The 22,654-nt window shown below is 42.8% G+C and overlaps 1 protein-coding gene across 2 annotated transcripts in view; it reads right to left on the bottom strand.

Moving 5' to 3' along the window:
* Positions 1-4,588: 4,588 nt before the first annotated feature.
* SLC36A3 (solute carrier family 36 member 3) overlaps positions 4,589-22,654 on the bottom strand; it is a 29,151-nt gene continuing 11,085 nt past the window's right edge. Inside the window, exons 5-11 of one of the 2 annotated variants that reach the window (XM_003266676.4) lie at positions 19,225-19,347; positions 18,661-18,745; positions 17,511-17,729; positions 14,869-14,967; positions 14,302-14,468; positions 11,303-11,472; positions 4,589-5,416 (exon numbers count right to left, since the gene is read on the bottom strand). In XM_003266676.4, coding sequence (XP_003266724.1) covers positions 5,148-5,416; positions 11,303-11,472; positions 14,302-14,468; positions 14,869-14,967; positions 17,511-17,729; positions 18,661-18,745; positions 19,225-19,347 — 1,132 coding nt within the window. In that variant the 3' untranslated portion in view covers positions 4,589-5,147. The remainder of the gene's footprint in view (positions 5,417-11,302; positions 11,473-14,301; positions 14,469-14,868; positions 14,968-17,510; positions 17,730-18,660; positions 18,746-19,224; positions 19,348-22,654) is intronic. The other variant, XM_003266675.4, reaches the window with a different exon arrangement.

Below are 22,654 nucleotides of genomic sequence, written 5' to 3'. Positions count from 1 at the left end.
AGAAAAAGGACCAGAAATAAGATTTCACCAATGTCAATTATTTGGTTTTGATAATTATACTGTCGTTATGTAAGATGTTAACATTAGTAAGAGCTGGGTGAAGGGTACATGGAAACTTATTTTTGCCACCCTTTGAAAGTCTAACTTTTTTCAAAATAAAAACGTTTTAAAAATATATTGCTGAAGTTTTCATTTTGAGGAAAAAAGATGTGAACCTTATATTACTCAGGGTTCTGTACAGATCTGTGGAACTAATAGAAATGTATCCAAAGGGGAGTTTATTAAGTATTAACTCACTTCATCACAAGGTCCCACAATAGGCCATCTGCAGGCTGAAGAGCAAGGAGAGCCAGCCCGAGTTCTAAAACTGAAGAACTTGGAGTCCAGTGTTCAAGGGCAGGAAGCGTTCAGTGTGGGAGAAAGATGTAGGCTGGGAGGCTAAGCCAGTCTCTCTTTTCACATTTTTCTGCTTGCTTATATTCTAGCCGTGCTGGCAGCTGATTAGATTGTGCCCACCCAGGTTAAGAGTGGGTCTGCCTTTCCCAGCCCACTGACTCAAATGTTAATCTCCTTTGGCAACACCCTCACAGACACACACAACTTGATTGGATACTTTGTATCCAATCAAGTTCACACTCAGTATTAACCAACACAAACCTGCCATCATGTAACTGCAGTACAGGAGAAGGGGGTGAACATTTACGCAGAATCTGGGTTAGTGGCTGAGGTCAGAAAGGGTTTTCCTGAGGAAGAGACAGCTGAGATCTGGAAAATGAGGAGGAATTAAGCAGGTGAAGAGAGGGGAGAAGAGCGTAGATGGAGGCCCAGCATCAACGGGAAGCATGGTGCATTTGAGGAACTGGACAAAGGCTGGCTGGTGTGGCTGGAAGGAAAAGGTGTAATTGGGGCAAGAAGAAGCTGGAGAGGTGGGGAGAAGCCTTTCTTTCTTTCTTTTTTTTTTGAGACAGAGTCTTGCTCTGTCACCCAGGCTGGAGAGCAGTGGAGCGATCTCGGCTCACTGCAAGCTCCGCCTTCCGGGTTCACGCCGTTCTCCTCTCAGCCTCCCGAGTAGCTGGGACTACAGGTGCCCACCACCATGCCTGGCTAACTTTTTGTGTTTTTAGTAGAGATGGGGTTTCACCGTGTTCTCGATCTGACCTCATGATCCGCCCGCCTTGGCCTCCCGGGAGAAGTCTTTTGGTTCACCTACGTCTCCTTGACCAGGAAGCCAACTTCCTAAGTTTGAGTCCACCTGAGATTTTTACCTTGAGAGAGTCTATCTTGCCAAATAAATTTCACTTGCAATTGGGGTTGGCATGCCAGGGAGATTTTCTGCTCCCCTCCCCCTTTTTCTTCCCTTTTGAACTCAGTCTGGGAATTGCTTAAGGAGCTCCTTTGTGGGTTTGAGACAGGCACAACCTGGACTGGCGGATAACAAGTCTTGTAGATCCTTAGAGAGCTGCCTGTCAGTTCCATTCCCAGGGCACTGTGGCTTATAAACCACTGCACTTGTGCACTGACTTTTATCACTTGGTAGCCAACTCTTAATGCTTCAACTTCACGTGGGTGACTTCCCCAGCCCCGCACACGCAGGGCTTATGTGCTTAGCAATCTCAGTTTGTGTTCCTTAGCAATCTCAACTCTCCCATTTCTTTTTTTTCCAATGGCCTTGTTTTTTGTTTTTTTCGAGATAGAGTCTTGCTCTTGTTGCCTAGGCTGGAGTGCAATGGCATGATCTTGGCTCACTGCACCCTCTGCCTCCTGTGTTCAAGTGATTCTCCTGCCTCAGCCTCCCGAGTAGCTGGGACTACAGGTGCCTGCCACCATACCTGGCTAATTTTTGTATTTTTAGTAGAGACGGGGTTTCACCATGTTTGCCAGGCTGGTCTCAAACTCCTGACCTCAGGTGATCCACCCACCTCAGCCTCCCAAAGTGCTGGGATTACAGGTGTGAGCCACTGTGACCGGCCTCCAATGGCTTTGTTGAAGATTTGAATTCAGCTTCTTCTTAAACTGATTGATTTTACGTATCATTCCCCTTTATGCCCCAACCATTGTCCAGCTCAGTCATGTCAAGATAAATCACATTTGTCCAGTAGAGAAGTATAGTGGCAAATGATTCTGAAGGTCCTGGGGGACCTTCCCACATTCTTTGTATCCTTCTAGATCTCTCTGTTTCAACTCTTAGGTCCCAGTTTTTGCCAAAGAAGCATGTGGCAGCACAGAATTCAGCCTATGTTGCACAACTGGAATGACCAATTTAGGTCCTATCAGTGCTGACTGCCATCAGCAAGTGTTTTCTATACCAGTTACACGGTGACCTCTTATCTGATAGCTTACCTCCCTTATCTGATTTTTGTATATTGCTCTATTCTGCATCCAGACCGTTGTTCCAGGGTTGGCTATCTATCATCTGCAGATCATTTCATGTATGAGAAGCAGAAATCCTTGCATTCCTTTTTTTTTCTAGAGGTTCTTTTGCAACCCAGGGTCCATTCACTTCATGAGGTTTGTGATTGTTTCAGAAACTGCATGCAAAACTTATGCATATATGTGAATTTTATAGAAGGAGGAGCCACAGCTTCTATTAGAATGTCAGTGAGCTGCATGAGTCCCCAAAAGTCATAAACCACTGCCTTACCTCCATTTAATTGCTCCATATTCTGTAGTAAGGTTTCCATATGTTCCTCAAAGCCTTTCCTTCTCCAAATTCATGGTCTGGATCCCAAAAGAGCAGAGACTTTTTATCGGCTGATAGCTTTCTATCTAGTGGTAGGATATTCTTCCCTACCTCTCCTTCATGATAACACAGCTACCTCACATCTCCTCTGAGAGGCTGTTGTTTGGCATCTGACCATTGGTAAATGGACAATATATTACAGAGGGGGAATGCTGCTAACTCCAGCTGAAATGCCTGTTGTTCAGGCCATAATATCAATCATCTAATAGAAGGTGAAGTTGAAAATTGATACTCTCTGCAAATATTAATTATACTGTAGAGTTATACTTTCATTGGTGTTATAGTTTACAATAAAAAGCTTTTTAAAGGTGGCATTTCTTCTAGAGTGAAACAAATCATCATTAATACTTTCCCCCTTAAAATGAATTTTCTTTAGTTATGATATCAATACATTATTTTTTTTAAAAATGCAACAACATAGGCAAGCAAAACAAAAAGTATAAAATTTTGGCTGGGCACGGTGGCTCACGCCTGTAATCCCAGCACTTTGGGAATCCGAGGCAGGTGGATCGCTTGAGCCCAGGGGCTTGAGTTCAGCCTGGGCAGCATAGTGAGACCCCGTCTCTATTTTTAAAAATATATAAATACATAAAAGAAAAGGTGTAAGATTTTACTCATAATTCCACCCACTTGGTGAAAAATTCCTATGACAATGTGCTGAGTATTCAAAATTATTTGACTGTATGTATGTAACTGATTTAAAAAATAAAAATGGAATCATGTTTCATTCTATTTTTAACAGCTTTATTAAGGTATAATTGACATATAATAAATGCCACATATTTGAAGTATCCAATTGATAAGTTTTGACATATGTACCCTCTTGTGAAACCATCTTCACAACCAAGACAGTGAACATGTTATCCATCCCTTCCAAAAATTTCCTCATGCTCCTTTGTAATACCTCCCTCTCACCCATCTCATCTTCCACCAACCACTGAGCTGCTGTCTGTTACTACAGATTAGTTTTCATTTTCCAGGCTTTTATATAAATAGAATCATCCAGTTTGTATTTTTTTTTTTTGGTCTGGATTTTGTCATTCAGCATATTTATTTTAAGATTCATACATTTTATTGTGTATTTCAACAGTTTGTTTCTGTTCCTTGCTGAGGAATATTCCATTGTATGGCTACATCACAATTTGTTTATCCATTCTCTTGTTTATAGGCATGTAGAGTATTTCCAACTTCTTTGCTTTTATAAGTAAAGTTACCATGAATATTTTTGTACAAGTCTTTTTATGGATATATATTTCTTTTTTCTGGAGTGGAATAGTTGGATCATATGGTAGGTATATGTTTAAGTTTTAAAGAAACTACAAGATGTTTATCAAACTGATTGTACTACTTTCTATCCACATAGCAGGGTATGGAGTTTCAGTTACTCCACCTCCTAACACTAGCATGGCCAGTTTTTGTGGTTGGTGGATAAGTTAATTTCTTTTATTCACTTTCAGAATATCAGAGTTGACAGAGTCCTTAATAATCAGTTAGTCCAACCCTTCACTTCATAGACTGAAAGATGGGGAGGAACTTGCCCGAGGGCTAGTAGGAAATCAGTGGCGGAGCCAGTGGTTGGACAAAATCACTGCTGAGTTCTGTTTTTGTTCTGTCTGTGACTCTCCTACTTAGAATATCTAAATAGAAAACTCCCTTTGCCAACATACACTTTTCTAAATCTGATGCTTTAAGGGCAGCTACTGCAGTGTAGAGAAAACAATTACTTTTGTATTTATGCTTGGTCTCTGTTTCAAGGGCTATTGGGGTAAGTGGCATCCGTTTTCCATAAAATGAGGCTGATAATATGAATAGTTGAATCTAATTTTGGTTCAGAGGTACAGAAGCCCATCCAAAAAATATAAAACCAAAAAAGATGTAGCCTGAGAGACATCAATGCTAACTTTTCTCATCTGCATTTCTTTTGGAAAGATAAAGAAGCCACTAATTAATGTAGCCACTAATTAATCAATCAATTAATTAGTTGATTAATAATCAACTAATTAATATAGATAGAAAGTAGTACAATCAGTTTGATAAACATCTTGTAGTTTCTTTAAAACTTAAACATATACCTACCATATGATCCAACTATTCCACTCCAGAAAAAAGAAATATATATCCATAAAAAGACTTGTACAAAAATATTCATGGTAACTTTACTTATAAAAGCAAAGAAGTTGGAAATACTCTACATGCCTATAAACAAGAGAATGGATAAACAAATTGTGATGTAGCCATACAATGGAATATTCCTCAGCAAGGAACAGAAACAAACTGTTGAAATACACAATAAAATGTATGAATCTTAAATTAAATATGTTGGGATTTGATGAAGGTATATAACATCCACATGGAAGTCAAATTGGGGATGGGAGGAAGGGAGAGCTATTAGAATAAAAACAGATAATTATGCATAGACACCTGTGGAGTTGGCCATGGAATGGCTGATGGGTTGGGTCAACTCATAGAGGGCTTGGTATATCCCAAATATACACCCTAAGAGGCCCAGGATGCTAATCATGATGTCCTTGGCAACAGTGACACAGCTCATGTCCTCAGAGTAAAAGATGACGATCTCCAGGAGGGCTGGGATGATGAGGGCCAGGGCGCTGCTGCTCACGGAGCCCACCAGGGAGATGACCAGGTCCAGGCGGGGGATGAGGATGGCTGAGACACCTGCAATGAAAGGAGAAATTTAGACTCACTGAATGTGCCTGCAAAAAGGGAGCTCAGAAACAAGCCATTGCTTTGGAGCCCTAGAATTTCACAGACACCTGAGAGACCGCTTTGGAGAGGTGGGAGGGAGCCTACTGTGGGCTTGGGGAGGTCAGACAACTCCCACCCCTGTCTTAACTGCTAATACAGATGCTCTCCTTTTATATTTTATCTATTGGATTTTTTTTTACATATAATCTTTACTGGAAGGGCTCTTCTACCACTTATCTGTTATAACCTCCCCATTGTAGAGATGGGGAAATCTAGAGCTCTAGAAGGAACAGGACTTGTTCAAGGTCACACAGAGCTGAGATGAGAATCCACTGGGATGCCCCATCTAAGGTCCTTTTCACTCTACTGTGCTGCCTCTCATGTGTAAAAAAGAACTTGGTACAAAGTAGGTGCTCAATAAGTGCTTGACTCTTGCCGAGGCTCAGAACCAACGTTTGTAGTATCTATATCATATAGACTTTGTCTAGAAACAAGGATGGATTAAAAAAATGGGAGATGCTACTGCTGTTGTCCGAATATCAACCACTTATTTTTCTATTCTTAATAGGATCTTAGTAATGAAGCAGGCCATAAAACACGAAGACAGCATTAAGCTATCCAACCCCCATCCTTCTCTTCACACTCCTAAAATTCCATCTCTTTTTTTTTTTTTTTCTGTGATCAAGAGATCTTTATTGGAGGTATCGAGCGGAGAAGGAAGAGAAGAGAAGAGAGGGCTGCTGGTGTGCTGGGTTTTATATACCTTGGGCCTATGTGGACTGGGCTAGGGGCGGGCCCAAGGGAAGGCGGGAGATGCTTCTTTCTGATTGGCCCTCCTTTGGCAGGTTCAGACAGTGCCCGGTCAAGGAGGGGAGAAGAACCCAGAACTGGCCCCATCTTAAGGTACGGCGCCATTTTAAGGTACCCCATGTTACCTAACATTCCTCCCTTTTTGTTTTCTTAAATGGGGGAAAATGGGCGTCGTGGTTCATCTGGCTGCTTCCTGCTGAGTGGGGGCGCTGTGGGGAGGGGGCACAGGGAGAACTGTCAGGGTTGTGCATGGGGTACAGTATGAGTATGAGGCCAAGCAATAGGGCACTATACATGAAGACTTCGTTAGACGTGAAGTCCATGAATGTTCCTTGTCCTCCAGTGCTGTGGGCCAGTTGAGGGGCAGGGATGGGTTGGCGATAAGCCAGCTGTCTGAGCGAAGGGTGTTTAAGAATTAGTAGAATCGGCTTGCTGTAGCCATCTGGGCTACTAGGGGTAGAGTTTGGTCTGCCCGAAGAGAAAAGAAGATGGTAGTTAATTTAGGGTGTGAGGCAGGCCTCCCCGCTTCCCCGCCAATCCTGGGTATTTATTGCCGGTCATTGGCCGTTTAAGAGGTCAGCAGGGTGTGAGACTGTCTCTGGAGTCTGCCATGTCTTCACAAGTCGCTAGGAGCTGGTAGTTTCTGAGGAGAAGCTGGTTAAAGATTTGGTTAGAGATGGATACTCAGTTTTGAGGGAACGGGAAATAGTTATGGTTTGAGTTGGATATGCCCAGGCATTGCTGGGATATATGCCTCCTATAACTGACTGGCCCCAGACCGGGTCGGCGGGATTGTCGATATGTATGGCTCGGGAGGAGGCATTGTTTTTAGTGGTATAATATAGGAAGGGGGTGTGTTTGTTGATGTGGGAGCCAGACGGCAAAGTGGAACATGTGGAAGAGAGGGTCCCAGCCGTTTTCTATCATAGTGAGAATAGGGCTGGGAAGAGGGCCCGCCGGCGGAGGAAAGTGTAAAGATGTGAGAGGCAGAAAGCCAGAGAAGAGGACTTAGGAGATGCATGAGAGCAGGGCGTAAGCAGTTTGGTTCTTCATGTGGTCCGCGTTGGTAGCCGGTTTCAACCGGTTGAGCGGCGACCGGAAGATGAGGTGGAGGGTGGTGGTATGGGGGGGATTTGTCGGCCGGATCAAAGTCGGGAGCAGAAGGAGAGGTTGGTAGCTTGAGAGCAGCGATAAGGTGTTGCGGCTTGCAAGGGAGGCAGAGGCTGGGTTTGTTCCGTAGAAGAAAGAAGCCATGAACATAGGGGATCTCTGCCCATTTTCCTGTTCGCTCACAATAGTTGTAGAGATCCCAGCCGGGCGCGGTGGCTGACGCTTGTAATCCCAGCACCTTGGGAGGCCGAGGCGGGCGGATCACGAGGTCAGGAGATCGAGACCACGGTGAAACCCCGTCTCTACTAAAAATACAAAAAATTAGCCGGGCATGGTGGCGGGCGCCTGTAGTCCCAGCTACTCGGAGAGGCTGAGGCAGGAGAATGGCGTGAACCCGGGAGGCGGAGCTTGCAGTGAGCCGAGATTGTGCCACTGCACTCCAGCCTGGGTGACAGAGTGAGACTCCATCTCAAAAAAAAAAAAAAATAGTTGTAGAGATCCCGGAGAAGATTGGGATCAAAGGACCCATAAGTGGGCCATCTGTTTTGGTTGTCTAGGGGGTAGGTGGGCCAGTTTTGAGTGCACAATTTAATGAGGCGTGTAGGTTTGAGATCAGCAGCCAAACCAAGGGCTGATAAGTTATTTAAAAGGCATTGTAAGGGAAAGTCGGCCGGCAGGGATGCAGAGGCTCCCATTATGAGAAGAAGGGGTTTATGGAAATATATGGCAAAGGGCTGGGCAGGGCGTCCCCTACCAGCCGATGACCATGCTGTGAGTCAGACCCTTCGAGTCGGTTGTCACCAAAACGAAAGGACTGAGGGCCTCTAGGAGGCCGAGGGCTGTGGGCCACCTGGTACCAGGATTTTCGGAGCGAGAAAGGGGAAGGGGCCCAGGCCTGGAGAGTGAGGGGGGAAAAGGAGGGAACCTTGCTCCCTGGAGGCCGAGTCTGAAATAGGATTTACGGCAGCCGTGTGGGCGGCCGAGGCGGGAGCCGGTCAACTGGTGTCGGACACCGGAAGGGGAGACTTACCGAGATGAGGCCATGTTGGGCGTAGAGGTCGGCGAACAGGAAAATGAGCGAAGACCGGCCGGGGTCTGGACTGAGCCCGAAAGGGATCGGCGTCCCACCAAAGGGGGTGGGGAGTCCTGATCCGAGTCACGGCACCAATGAAAGGGGCCGGGCGGAGACCAAACTACACCGGTTGCGGTCAAGAGATCTTTATTGGAGGTATCGAGTGGAGAAGGAAGAGAAGAGAAAAATTCCATCTCTTATACACATGATGAACATATAGTATCACAGATTTTCCAAGGGAGTCCAATTTCAGTAATGTTTGAATGAGTAAATATATAATTTATATGATTTAACTTTATGCAAATTTATTATTTTAAAACAATTATTACATTGATGTATACTATATGTACATAGTTTTGGGGTACATGTGATAATTCAATATATTTATATAATTAGTAAAGATCAAACCAGTGTACTTGGGATATCCGTTACTTAAAATATTCCAATCATATGATTTTCCTATGAACAAAATAGAGAAGGCCTGTTCTGGAAAGCATCCATACAAGCTTGCTGGATCTTTAAAAAAATCTCCTCTTTCTGAAATTGCTCTGACACATCCAGTCCGAGCATGAGAGAGACTCATAGACTCTCATGGCTAGGAGTGCATTACTCCTTCGATGGAGGTCCCTGTCCACAGCTTTCCTTCATCGGATGTTTAACAAGCTGCTTACAGAGAAAACTCAGCATCAGTCTTCCAGGAAAGCTCACAACGAGGGGGCAGTGAAGATACATGCAAAAAAAGCTATAATTCAAGGTGGAATGGAGGAAGGCCTTATGCTCCGTCCTGGTCATGCCAATCCTCTGCTCAGTGCCTTTCCATGGCTCCCCATGGCCCAAACTCCTCAGCACAATGACCCTTAGGACTTGGCCCTGACAAAGCTCTGACCTCATCTCTCAGCACTCTCCACTTCTCCAAAGGGGCCATAAGCAATACTTGCCTCAGGTCTGTGCACAGTCTGTTCCCTTCCCGTGGTACATTCTTCACTCCTCCATCTATTTGCTACTTATTTAGGTCTTCACTGAAGTGTCATTCCACTGGAGAGGACTCCCTGGCTCAGCCAGGCTGAGTTATAGGACCCCCTTATGTGTAGAGTGTCTTCTACTTACGATCTTAACCATCATATAGTGCATCATCATGTCCCATCTTAACAATCATTGCAATGCACTGTAATTATTTCCTTGCATATATTTGCCACTCAACTGTAGGTCCTGTGAAGGCAGAAGCTACATCTTCATTGTTTATCATTGTATCCCTTGTGTCTAGCACAATGCCAGGCATGTAGTAGGTGCTCGACAAATGATTGTTGAATGAATAAAGGGTAATAGAATTGATGGATGAATAATGGAGGAAGAATGGGGTATTCAGCATATATCAAAAGCAGGACATGTCATTATAAGATCAACTGTCTCTAGTCATGCATTCCCTGATACTCAGAGGCTCCTCAGTCTTTGTTGTCAACTTGCACCATTCCTGGTAGGAATGATCGCAAACAATACTATTTACAGCTTCCTGATGTCTCGGCACAGACTGGGAACTCTAACGCCTCAAACCAAGTAGGTTTTTGCTGTTTCTGCTCATAGAACGCCAGCCATTTAAAGCTTATTATCTGATAGTATGTTCTGCTGCACAGCTCCAAGCATTGTATAGTTTCTCCTGACCCCATACGGAGACTTGATTCCTTCAATGACTTTAAATTCTGACTCCTGGAGTCTTGAAGACTAAATTTCTTCCTTCACTTTTACAATAATCCCACAGGTGTTTAAGGATAAATATGGAAATTTCCTGAGACTTTGCTTCTCCAGGCAAAACATCCCTTGTTGTTTTGCTCATTCCTCATGGGTCATCGTTTGTGATCCTCTGTCTAGACATGTTCCAAAGAAAGAATTCCCCAGCCCTATTCATGAGGTTTCCCAAACACTACAACAGTGCTCATGAGTGAGTGAATGAATGAATGGAAAGGAACATGAAGAAAGGAAGGGAGGGAGGAGAGAAGAGTACAGCCAAAAAATGATCTCTGGCTGGGTGCGTGGTTCACATCTGTACTCCCAGCACTTTGGGAGGCTGAGGCAGGCAGATCACTTGAGATCAGGATTTCGAGACCCGCCTGGCAAACATGATGAAACCCCATCTCTACTAAAAATACAAAAATTAGCTGGGCATGGCAGTGCCTGTAATCCCAGCTACTCAAGAGGCTGAGGCAGGAGAATCTCTTGAACCCGAGAGGCAGAGGTTGCAGTGAGCTGAGATAGCACCACTGCACTCCAGCCTGGGCAACAGAGCGAGACTCTGTCTCAAATAAATAAATAAATAAATAAATAAATAATCTCCAAGACTCTGACAAATCAGTCCCACTGGGATTTTTCCCTACAGTTAAATCTCACTTTATGATACGGGACTTGTTCATAATGTATGATAAGAAGAAATATGGCACCATGAAAAACAGATGCTACCCAATCTGTGTTCAAATCCCAGCTTTGTCACTTAGTGTGTATGACTCAGGCGTGTTACTTAATTTATCTGGGCCACAGTTCCCTCTAATGGTAATACATTGTTAGGCTATCATCAGTATTAGATAATGTCAGTACGGTGCCTGACATATAGGATTGAATGAATGATACTTCTACAAACCAGCCAGCATCTATTTTCTATGTGTAGGCAGTAGAGATGACTGTAACATTTATTGTGTGGTAATTCTGTTAAGCCCTTTTTTTTTTTCAGGTGGAAAAATTGAGGTCCAGGGAGGTGAAATATCTCACCCTAGGTCACAAAGAAGGCAAGTGGCAGATCCAATGATGGTGGGGTGGGCGCCAGCGTGGCTCCCTGTCATAGCTTTGGGTAAAGAGTGCCCTTTTATGCTACTCACAGGTTAGACAGACCAAGGCTGAGCGGACAGACAGGTCTACAAATGGTGCCCAGCTCTCTGACACTTGGGAGATGGCAAATGGGATGATGATCTCAGCTGGGACATGGAACTGGAGGGCATAGGTGAAGAAGATGCCGATAGAGTACATCAGCTTGACCGACTGGTACAACCTGCAGACACATGAATAGGATGTGAAATGTGATGTGCCTCCCCGGAAGGGCCATTGAGGACTCACTTACAGCTCAGAAGTTGGTATGGGTTGAGTATCCCTAATCCAAAAATCCAAAATCTGAAATGCTTCAAAATCCAAAACACTTCTGGTCCCAAGCATTTTGGATAAGGGTTACTCAATCTGTACTTGTCACTGAATTATAGAACTGGCTAATGTTAGATGACTCAGGCCAGATTGGACATCAGGGCCATCCAGGAAGCTTATTGAAAGTGCATATTGCTGAAGATTCTGAGTCATTAGGCCTGCAGCTTAGGAATCTATGCCTCTTCTTTTTTAATTTTTTAAAAGACAATAGCCGGGGGTGGTGGCTCACGCCTATAATCCCAGCACTTTGAGAGGCCGAGGCGAGTGGATCACCTGAGGTCAGGAGTTTGAGACCAGCCTGACCAATATGGTGAAACCTCGTCTCTACTAAAAATACAAAAATTAGCTGGGCATGGTGGTGTCCACCTGTAGTCCCAGCTACTCGGGAGGCTGAGACAGGAGAATTGCTTGAACCCAGGAGGTGGAGGTTGCAGTGAGCCGAAATCGCACCACTGCACTCACTCTAGCCTGGGCAACAGAGTGAGACACCATCTCAAACAAACAAACAAAAAAGACAATATATGCATAGAGTAACGTTCATGGTACAAAAGTCATACAGTGAAAAGCATTCCTCCCACCCTTGATTCCTAGCTTCTGGTTTCCCTTTCCATAGGCAACCATTCAGAGTTTTCTTGTGGCCCTTCTAGAAATGATTGGTGTTTGTACATGCTCATACAGAATGTAGGAACATCCATGCACATCCATGCACATGCATGCATACACATATGCATATACACATGTAGACTCCTCTTTTATTTACCCAATATTTCTTTTCTTTTTGTTTTTCTTTTTTTTTTTTGAGACGGAGTTTCGCTTTTATTGCTCAGGCTGGAGTGCAATGGTACGATCTCACTTGATCTTAGCCAAAAGGCCAAGAAGCGATGCAATGGTACGATCTCAGCTCACCACAACCTCCGCCTCCCAGATTCAAGCAATTCTCTTGCCTCAGCCTCCTGAGTAGCTGGGATTACAGGCATGCGCCACCATGCCCAGCTAATTTTATATTTTTAGTAGAGACGGGGTTTCTCTATGTTGGTCTGGCTGGTCGTGAACTCTCAACCTCAGGTGATCCGCCCTCCTCGGCCTCCCAAAGTGCTGGGATTATAGGCGTGAGCCACCACGCCTGGCCGTCTCACCCAGTATGTCTTAAAGATTGTTCCTTGCCAGTACACATAGATCTGGCTCTTCCATTTAATAGCTGGTTGATATGCCAATTGCATGGATATGCAATAATTTTAAAAATCAGTCACCAATTAATGAATATTTAGATTGTGCTTAGACTTTTCCCAAGTAAACAATGCTGCACAGACTATCCTTGTACATATATTAATGCACATATAATATGCAAACTTAGAAGTTAAAATGCTGGGTAAAAGTCTACGTGATTTAAAATTTTGATAGCTGTTGACATATTGCCCATTTGCTGTCCTAGTGTATAAAAAGACCTGCTTTCCCACGTCCTTGCCTAAACAGTGTGTCGATGCATGCCCTTGTATTTATTTTTTTAACTCACATTTCTATTATCTTTCTTTCTTTTTTTTTTTTTTTTGAGACTGAGTCTCGCTTTTGTCACCCAGGCTGGAATGCAATGGCGCCATCTTGGCTCACTGCAACCTCCGCCTCACAAGCTCAAGCAATTCTCCTGCCTCAGCCTCCTGAGTAGCTGGGATTACAGGCTCATGCCACCATGCCCAGCTAATGTTGATATTTTTTAGCAGAGATGGGGTTTTACCATGTTGGCCAGGCTGGTCTTGAACTCCTGACCTCAGGTGATCCACCTGCCTCAGCCTCCCAAAGTGCTGGGATTACAGGCTTGAGCCACTGCCCCTGGCCTTCTATTATCTTTTTGAGCATCTCTTTATCTGGCCATCTGGCCATTTTTTTTTTATTTGCCTGTGAAATACCTGTTCTGCCCTTTGCCCATTTCTCATTGGGTTGTTGGTCTTTTTCTTATTGGGAAGTGATACTTGTTTAAGGCTTTCCTGGAGAACCTGATGACTAGTGAGGTTCACACCAGCAGATGTGAAGTCCTGATGGAGCTCAACGCCCATGTTTTCCAGCTGAGGTCCCAGGAAGGAAAATGCCCTGTCCAAGGTAGCTAGTGACAGCCCAAATTGCCCAGAGCAAGAACAGCATATTAGGATGATATCTTGAGTAGAATAAGGCACAACTTCAAAGAAACTCCACATTTATTATCTCATCTAGTCATTATCATAACACAGTAAGGTGGGTGGGGATGGTTACATTTTTCTCATTCTACAGCTCTGGGTTTGTGGGAAATAAATGCACCATCATCCTACTCACCTTGGAAAAATGAAGGCTGTGGGGATGCATAACAATGATAATAGCTAACACTCATGAATGCTTACCACATGCTAAGCACTTTTCTAAGCATTATCTGTGTATTAATCCCCACCGTCACTGCATCAGGTAGCACAGCAATTATTTGTGCTGTTCACCAAATACTTCCAGGCACATGGCAGAATTGCACTTCCCTGCCCCCTTGGAGTGAGGTGCGGCCATGTGGCTTGCTTTGACTGCTGCAGTGTGAGCAGGAGAGACATATGTCACTTCCAGTGATGCATTACCAGCTTCTTGGCTCAGCTTTGCTGTGCTCTCTGCTATGACAAACAGAACAGATCCCGTGCCTCTCCCTATCTCACCTGAGGTGGGCAGGACATACCAGCAATTGGGCAAGTTGAGGATGATGCTGGCCTGGGTGTCTGACCCAAACTTCATGTAGCCCAGTGTCCCCAGTAAGATATAGAGGATGATGACAATGGACATCCCCAAGTACAGAACAAAAGAAAACTGCTGTGGATGCTTCATCTGGTTTTTGAGAGGCAGAACCTGGAGGAAAAAAAAAAGTTGGGAAAGAAAAGGTAGAAAGAGATGTGGCCCATTGTGAAGGAGAGGGTTCCCGTACAAGCACAGATGTCCTTCCCCAGGTAGGCCCAGAATCAGAAAGGGGCCTCTCCACATGGCCACACTCCTTTCATTTTCTCTCATGCTTTCTGTTGTCAGGAATGCCCTACTTAGTCTTGGTTGATTAGTAAATTCTCAGTCTTCAATGCTTAGCATGGTGTATTAGAGCAGTAGGGACCCTGCATGTGGGTACAGACTTTCCCTTCACCAGGAGAAGATCAGAGTCTGCACTTTTCATAAATACTATTTATTTAGACATCCGCAACTACAGTTGGCCGCTGTAGAGAGCACTAGGGATCATTTGCGTGAACCCCATCAATCTTACCATACCGACGCCTTCAAATGTGAAGACGGCTGTACCAAAGAACAGCAAGAAGGTCTTCCAGTTTGCCATCAGGGGTAGGTTGCTGGGATATGGAATCCCCTAAAAGAAAGTGGGAGAAGGTCATTGGTGTTGTTATGGTGTCGAAGTCATCCCAAATCTTTGCCTGGTAGAAAGCTGGGTCACACCTGACCTCAACAGAGAAAATCAGAAGATACCTAGACCTCAGTCAGCCTTCTAATCTTTTAAATAATATTTATTCATTTTGTGAATGATTATTCATTTATATTGTGCTAAAATACACATAACATTTTACCATTTTGACTATTTTAAGTACACAGTTCAGTAACATGAAGAACATTCACGTTGTTGTGTATCCATCACCCCTACCCATCTCCAGAACATTTTCATCACCCCAAATGGAAACTCTTTATCTATCAAATAATAACGCCCCAATACCCAGCCTCCTGGAAACCCCTGCTCTACTATCTGTCTCTATGAATTGGACTATTCTAGGTACCTCATGTAACTGGAATCCTATCATATGTATTGTTTCTGTGCTTGGCTTATTTCACTTCGCTTTAGTGTCTTCAAGGTTCATCCACATTGTGGTATGTGTCAGTGTCTCCTCACTTTTTAAGGCTGAATAATATTCCACTGTATGTATAGACACCAAATTGTGTTCCTCCTTTCATCACTTACTTGGACACTTGGGTTATCCCACCCTTTGGCTACTGGGAGCCCGCTCATATCTACATGTGGAGAAAGAGGAACTCAGAGGAGAGGGGAATTGCCCAAGGCCACTATGCAAGTTAGTGGCACAGCCCAGATAAGAATTCAGGTCTCCTGTTTCCCAGCCCTCTAATATGTCTCTCCCACACTTCTTTCAGGGCTGTGCAGTCCACTAGTTAGTATAGCAGCTCTCATGAATCTAGGGGGAATGATTATGTTAATAGATTTCTATGGTGGGTAGAATAATGGTTCTCCAAAGATGTTCACATCCTAATCCCCAAAACATGTATATTATGTTACATGGCAAGGGAGAATTAAGTTTTTAGATTGGATTAAGGTTTCCAATCAGCTGACCCTAAAACAAGGAGATGATCCTGGATTATTCGGGTGGGACAAGCGTCCTTAAAAGTGGAAGAGGGAGTCAGAAGAGGAAGACCAGAGGAAAGGCAGCATGAGAAAGACTTGGCTTGAGGCTGCTAGCTTTGAAGATGGAAGGGGGCCCGAGCCAAGGCACACAGGCAGCCTCTACAAAGCTGGAGAAGACAAGAGAACAGATTCTCCCCTGGAATCCAGAAAGGAATGCTGCTCTGCTGCACCTTAAGTTCAACCCAGTGAGACTCAAGCACTGGAAAATAAAATTGTGTTTTTTCAAGCCACTAGATTTGTGGTAATTTGTCACAGCAGCAATATGAAATGAATACAACCCCAGAGACTTTCACTCAAGAAAATGAACGTATAATGGTGGGATTTCATGGTCTGTGATAATGGACCATGGACGTGGGAGGCAGTCTGAAATTCATGAAAAAATTACTTTATCAATTTCCTTGTCTATAAACTGTGGATAAAGATATTATAGTTGTTCCTTGGTCTCCATGGGGCATTAGTTCCAGGACCTCCCGTGGATACCAAAATCTGCAAATGCTCAAGTCCCTGATATAAAATGGTATAGTATTTGCATATAACCCATTCTTTTCTTTTTTGAGACGGTCTTGCTCTGTCACCCAGGCTGGAATGCAGTGGTGTGATCATAGCTTACTGTAGTCTTGACCTCATGGGCTCAGGTGATCCATCCACCTCAGCTTCCCAAGTAGCTAGGACTACAGGTACAAGCCATCATACCCCACTAATTTTTTAATTTTTTGTAGAGACAGGATTTTGCCACGTTGTCCAGCTGGTCTTGAACTCCTGGGCTTAAGCGATCCTCCCACCTTAGCCTCCTAAAGTGCTGGGATTACAGGTGTGAGCCACTGTGCCTGGCCAATAGTTGTTAGACCTAGTTGTTTCTTAATTTGTATGATTTTTTATTGCTGTATATTTTTAGTGTTTTTTTCTCCCAATAGTTTCCATTTGTGATTGTTCAGATCCATGGATGTGGAAATCATGGATACAGAGCGCTGGCTTTACTTCCAAAATAGTATTGTGAAGGTTCAATAAGTTAACGTATGTAAATAATTTGGCACCAAGTAAATAAAATTCCTTTATTGTCTGTATTTCTTTTGTCCATCTACCACTTTTACAATTTTTTTGGTTATTTGATTGATGTTTATCTCTCCAAGTAAATGCAGCTTCCATGAGAGCAGGCACCCTATTTATTTTTGCTTACCACTGAGTCCCTGGCCCCTTGCACAATGCCTGGATTGCAGAAGGTATTCAGTAATTATTTGTTGAATGGCTCATTATTATCCAATGTGACGACGATGATGATGATGAGGATGTTGATGACAATGATGAGGATAATAATTAGCTTTTACAACTTGTGGGACAGAAGTGTTCCTAGATGTCATGTTGGCAGGGGCTGCTCAGAGCAGAGGATCACCTTCCTCAGCTTCACCTGCCCATCATGATAACAAACCCTCCTCCCCAGGTGTTTCAGAGACCCAGGACCCTGATCCTTTCTTCCCTGTGGCACAGACCTGCATGATATACTCAAAGATCAGAGCCATGCTCCCCAGGGTGCTGATGTTGGCCAATGTCGAGAAGACGGACAGCGCCCTGAGGTTCTGGATAAACACCAACGAGATCAGGAAGGGCAGGATTATCAGCATGTAGAAACGAATGTCCAGGATGGGGGTCAGCGTCAGAGTCTCCCTGGGCTGGCAGATGTTGGAGGTCACGTGGGCTTCTTCCATCATCTGACATAAAGCACAATGACAGGCAGTGTGGTTGCTACATAAAACATAGGACACCAATCACATTTGAATTTCAGGTAATTAACATAACTTTTTAGTATAAATATGCCCCCAATATTGCATAAGACATGCTCATAGTAAAAAAAATCACTACTTATCTGAAATTCTATTGTAACTGGGTGTCATATATTATTATTTGCCAAATTGGGCAACCCTAACTGTCGGGCCCATGATTGTGACAACCAGAAACTCTTAGAATCATAAAATCTCAAGGCTTTGAGGTTGTTATCTACTCAAACCTTTTCTTCTCCACAAAATGAGTTTCTTTCATACATCCAGAGAAAGGGAATTCATTACACAAGAATATCCTCTTCAAATTTAGATAGCCCTAAAACCTGAGAAGCTCTGAATATTGGTCAGTATCCATCTGCTTGAATATTCCATCTACAATACTTGTCTCAGTTCTTTCTGAGAAAGAACTGTTTGGGTGCACAAAAACAAGGATGCTCCCTCTAATCCACAAAGCCAAGAAAGAAGGCTGTGGTTGATTTGTAATGTCTAATAGGAATGCAATGAGGGGAAGGTGGCAGCTTGTTGGCCTTGTATAGTTAGACATCTTCTACATGACAACCTTGAGATACTCAAAGTAAACATCACCAGTGTTTTTCAGGCTAACAATTATCATTGATTTCTGATTGGACATGATTGCAGGCCTCTCTTTCTACCCTGGTTACACTCTTCAGAAGTTACTTTAGCTCATCTATCCTTTCAAAATGTGATTCCCAGGACTGAGAGAGCTCCCAAGCGTGGTCTGATCTAGGAGTAGAAATGAAGCTCTCTCCTCCCATGACCCTAACACAATACTTTTGCTAATGTAGCCTCAGCAGCAGGAGGTCTGCTTTTCTCCCACTCTGCCCAGAAGAGGCCTCTTTACCTGTTGTAAATTGTCTGCCATAAACATAAAATAAACACTGCAGAAGCCCAGCTGGGTGATGACTAATAAGAAGCTGACAGTGTACCTGGGAAGGAAAGGAAGAGGCAGACAGAGGGAGGAAACAAAAACTAAAATTATGTCTTAAGAATGTTTATTATTTGAAACAATTATTTTTATTATTATTTTTAAAGTGTTCCCGACTTTCTTTTATTTTGAAAATTTTTTAAGCCAAAAAGTTGAAAGAATAGTATAATTAACATCCATGTACCCTTTAACTAAATATACCAGTTGTTAATTTTTGGCCCCAAATTAGATTACATATATATATATATACACATATGTATATGTATATATGTATTTATTCATCTATACACACACACACCACATGCACACACATACACACGCAATTTTTTTCAGAATCATTTGAAAGTCAATTGCAGGTCACTTTGGAAGGCCAAGGCAGGTGGATCATTGAGGTCAGGAGTTCGAGACCAACCTGACCAACATGGTGAAACCCCGTGTCTACTAAAAATACAAAAATTAGCCAGGTGTGGTGGTAGGCACCTGTAAATCCCAGCTACTCGGGAGGCTTGGGCAGGAGAATTGCTTGAACCCTGAAGGTGGGGGTTGCAGTGAGCTGAAATCTTGCCACTGCACTCCAGCCTGGGCGACAGAGCCGAACTCCATCTCAAAAAAAAAAAAAAAAAAAAAAAAAAAAAGTCTATTGCAGGTATCCTAACACTTAACCCCTAAATTCTTAAGACTGTAATAGCTAGAAAATCAACTTCAATATCTTCATATATATACATATATACAGTTTCCATTTAATACATATATACAGTTTCTATTTTAAATACACTCATTCATTGGTATTCAAGACCCCCTACAAATTCAAAATCTGCAGATGCTCAAGTCTCTTATATAAAAATGACTTAGTATTACCCCAGTTCTCTCTAAAGTATCTTTTGTAGCTATTTTATTTTTTAATTCAGGATCTAATGAAGGTTTGTATATTGCATTTGGCTACATCTCTAGCCAAGTGGGAGGATCACTTGAGCCCAGGAGGTTGAGGCTGCAGCGAGCCATGATCACACCACTACACTCTAGCCTGGGAAACAGAGTGAGAATCTGTCTCAAAAAAAAAAAAAAAAAAAGAAATTGTTGTTAATTTTGTAAGAGATGATGATGGTATGATGATTATACTTTTTAAAGTTATTATCTGTTAGAGCTACTAAAATAAAATACTGAATTATTTTATTTTATTTTTTTTGAGACAGAGTCTCAGTGTGTTTTCATCACATTGGCTTTGTTTGAAGAGTATAGGCCAATTGTCTTATAGAATGCCCCACGTTGCGGGCTTGTATGATTGCTTCCTCGTGATTAAATTCAGGGGGCACTTTTAGCAAGAATACTATAGAGGTGATAGTTTTGCACCTCTATTTTATCATATTGGGAGACACATGATATCCTGTTGTTCTGCTTTGTTGGTGACTGCCAGATCTCCTACTGGAAATGTACATTTTCCCTTTGTAATCTGTGGGGTAAAACTTTGAGATGGCACAATTATCCCGTTCCTCAAACCAATGGTTTTACCATTCACTAATGTTCCTCGCTTGAATCAATTATTTCATTGGTGGTTGCAAGGTGGTGGTTTTCTAAGTCTATCTATCATTTCTTCTAAATTTATTAGCTGGTTTTTAAGAGAGATATATTGTTTTCTCCTCTTTTTTTGGCATCACAACAGACACATGTTAATTATTTCTAAATTTAATATCTTATACTCTGTTATTGTCATTATTCTTTTGTGTTCTTAAATTACTCCAAATTTGGAGATGCATTTTTTTAAAAGAACAAAAATATGTTCCTTTACTTAGATTATAATGTTTAGATAAGGGCTTTTCAAAATTGGCTTGTAGTATCAACCAATTTGTTGGTTGAGGCATATGTTAAAAATACAGACTCCTGGTTCTCATATCATCCTATTGAGTCAGAATCTTGGCAGTGTCAATGCGACTTCAGAATAATATCTTTTTCTGTCTATCGTAGGAAGATTTCTCAAACTTATACAAAAGCAATGAATAATTTAATGAATATAACGAGAATTTAACGAGAATAATTTAATGAATTCACATGTGTTCATCCCCGCTTCAACGATGAACTTTTTGCCACTTGTTCTCTATCTCTTCAGCTGCATCACACACATACTGAATTTGTCGGTGTATTTGTAGCAAACCAGAGATCCCAAGTTATTTCACCTGTAAATAATTCAGTATGGGCCAGGCACAGTAGCTCATGCCTGTAATCCCAGCACTTTGGGAGGCCGAGGCAGGCGGATCACGAGGTCAGGAGATCGAGACCATCCTGGCTAACACGGTGAAACCCCATCTCTACTAAAAATACAAAAAATTAGCTGGGCGTGGTGGCGGGCACCTGTAGTTCCAGCTACTCAGGAGGCTGAGGCAGGAGAATGGCGTGAACCCGGGAGGTGGAGCTTGCAGTGAGCCGAGATCACGCCACTGCACTCCAGACTCTGTCTCAAAAAAAAAAAAAAAGTAATAATTCAGTATGTAGCTCTAATAGATAATAACTTTAAAAAGTATAATCATCATACCATCATCATCTCTTACAAAATTAACAATAATTTCTTTTTTTTTTTTGAGACAGATTCTCTGTTTCCCACGCTAGAGTGTAGTGGTGCGATCATGGCTCACTGCAGCCTCAACCTCCTGGGCTCAAGTGATCCTCCCACCTCAGCCTCCTGAGTAACTGGATCCACAGGCGTGTGCTACCAGGCCTGGCTATTTAAAAAATTTTTTTGTAGAGATGGGGTCCCACCGTGTTGCCTAGGCTGTCTTGACACCTGGTCTCAAGAGATCTTCCCACCTTGACCTCTTAAAGTGTTGGGATTACAGGCATGAGCCATTGTGCTTGGCCAATAATTTCTTTATACCATCTAATATTCAGTCCATATTCAGATTTTTCCAGTTCTCTCAAAGATATCTGTCTTACAGTTGGTTTCCAAACAAGTCTACACATTGTATTTTGTTAAGTCTCTTAAGTTTTTTAAACTGCTATATTCCCCTTGCCTTGTTTATTTTTTCCTTGCAACTTTTAATTTTTTGTTTGCTGCTGAAGATACCAGATCATTTGTCCTGTAGTATATCTTATTTTTTCTGTTTGGTCGGTGACTTCCTCATGATGTTATTTATCTTGTTCCTCTATCCCCTGTGCTTCCTATAAATGGATATTAGATCTAGTGCCTTGAATAAATGGAGGTTTCAAATTTATTTTTGAAATATCTCACAGGTGGTACTACTCCGTACTCCCCTACTGTGGGCTATTATGAGACACACATAGCTAGCTATCATGTATATAAATATGAGAAGCTAAGATGAGTACATGGGGTCAGGTAGCATCAGTGCATTCTCCCTTTATAAAGCTTCCCAGTGACCATTCCTCTAGCAGCTTGAGCATCCATTAATGACCATTGCCTCCATGGAATGGGCAGTGTTTGTTTGTTTGTTTGTTTGTTTGTTTGTTTTGAGATGGAGTCTCACTCTGTCACCCAGGCTGGAGTGCAATGGTGCAATCTCGGCTCACTGCAACCTCTGCCTCCTGGGTTCAAGCGATTCTCCTGCCTCAGTCTCCTGAGTAGCTGAGATTACAGGCACCCACCACCATGCCTGGCTAATTTTCATATTTTTAGTAGAGACAGGGTTTCGCCATGTTGGTCAGGCTGGTCTCGAACTCCTGACCTCAGGTGATCCACCCGCCTTGGCCTCCCAAAGTGCTGGGATTACAGGCGTGAGCCACCACACCAGGCCAAGGAATGTGCAGTTTTTAATCAAGCTCCTCAGGTATCTCTTAGTAAATTAAAGATGACAAATTATTACTTTAAATATTTTTTAAATGTTTCTAACTCTGTCTCATGACCTCATCTAATCATTAGAGTGGCTTCTGATCAGGAGATCAATGACCTACTGAGAATCCCAAG

This window comes from Nomascus leucogenys, chromosome 2 (genome assembly GCF_006542625.1).
Source record: "Nomascus leucogenys isolate Asia chromosome 2, Asia_NLE_v1, whole genome shotgun sequence".
Classification (NCBI taxonomy): domain Eukaryota; kingdom Metazoa; phylum Chordata; class Mammalia; order Primates; family Hylobatidae; genus Nomascus; species Nomascus leucogenys.
The sequence above is the reverse complement of the archived record's forward strand: the minus strand, read 5'-3'. Positions and strand labels throughout refer to the sequence as shown.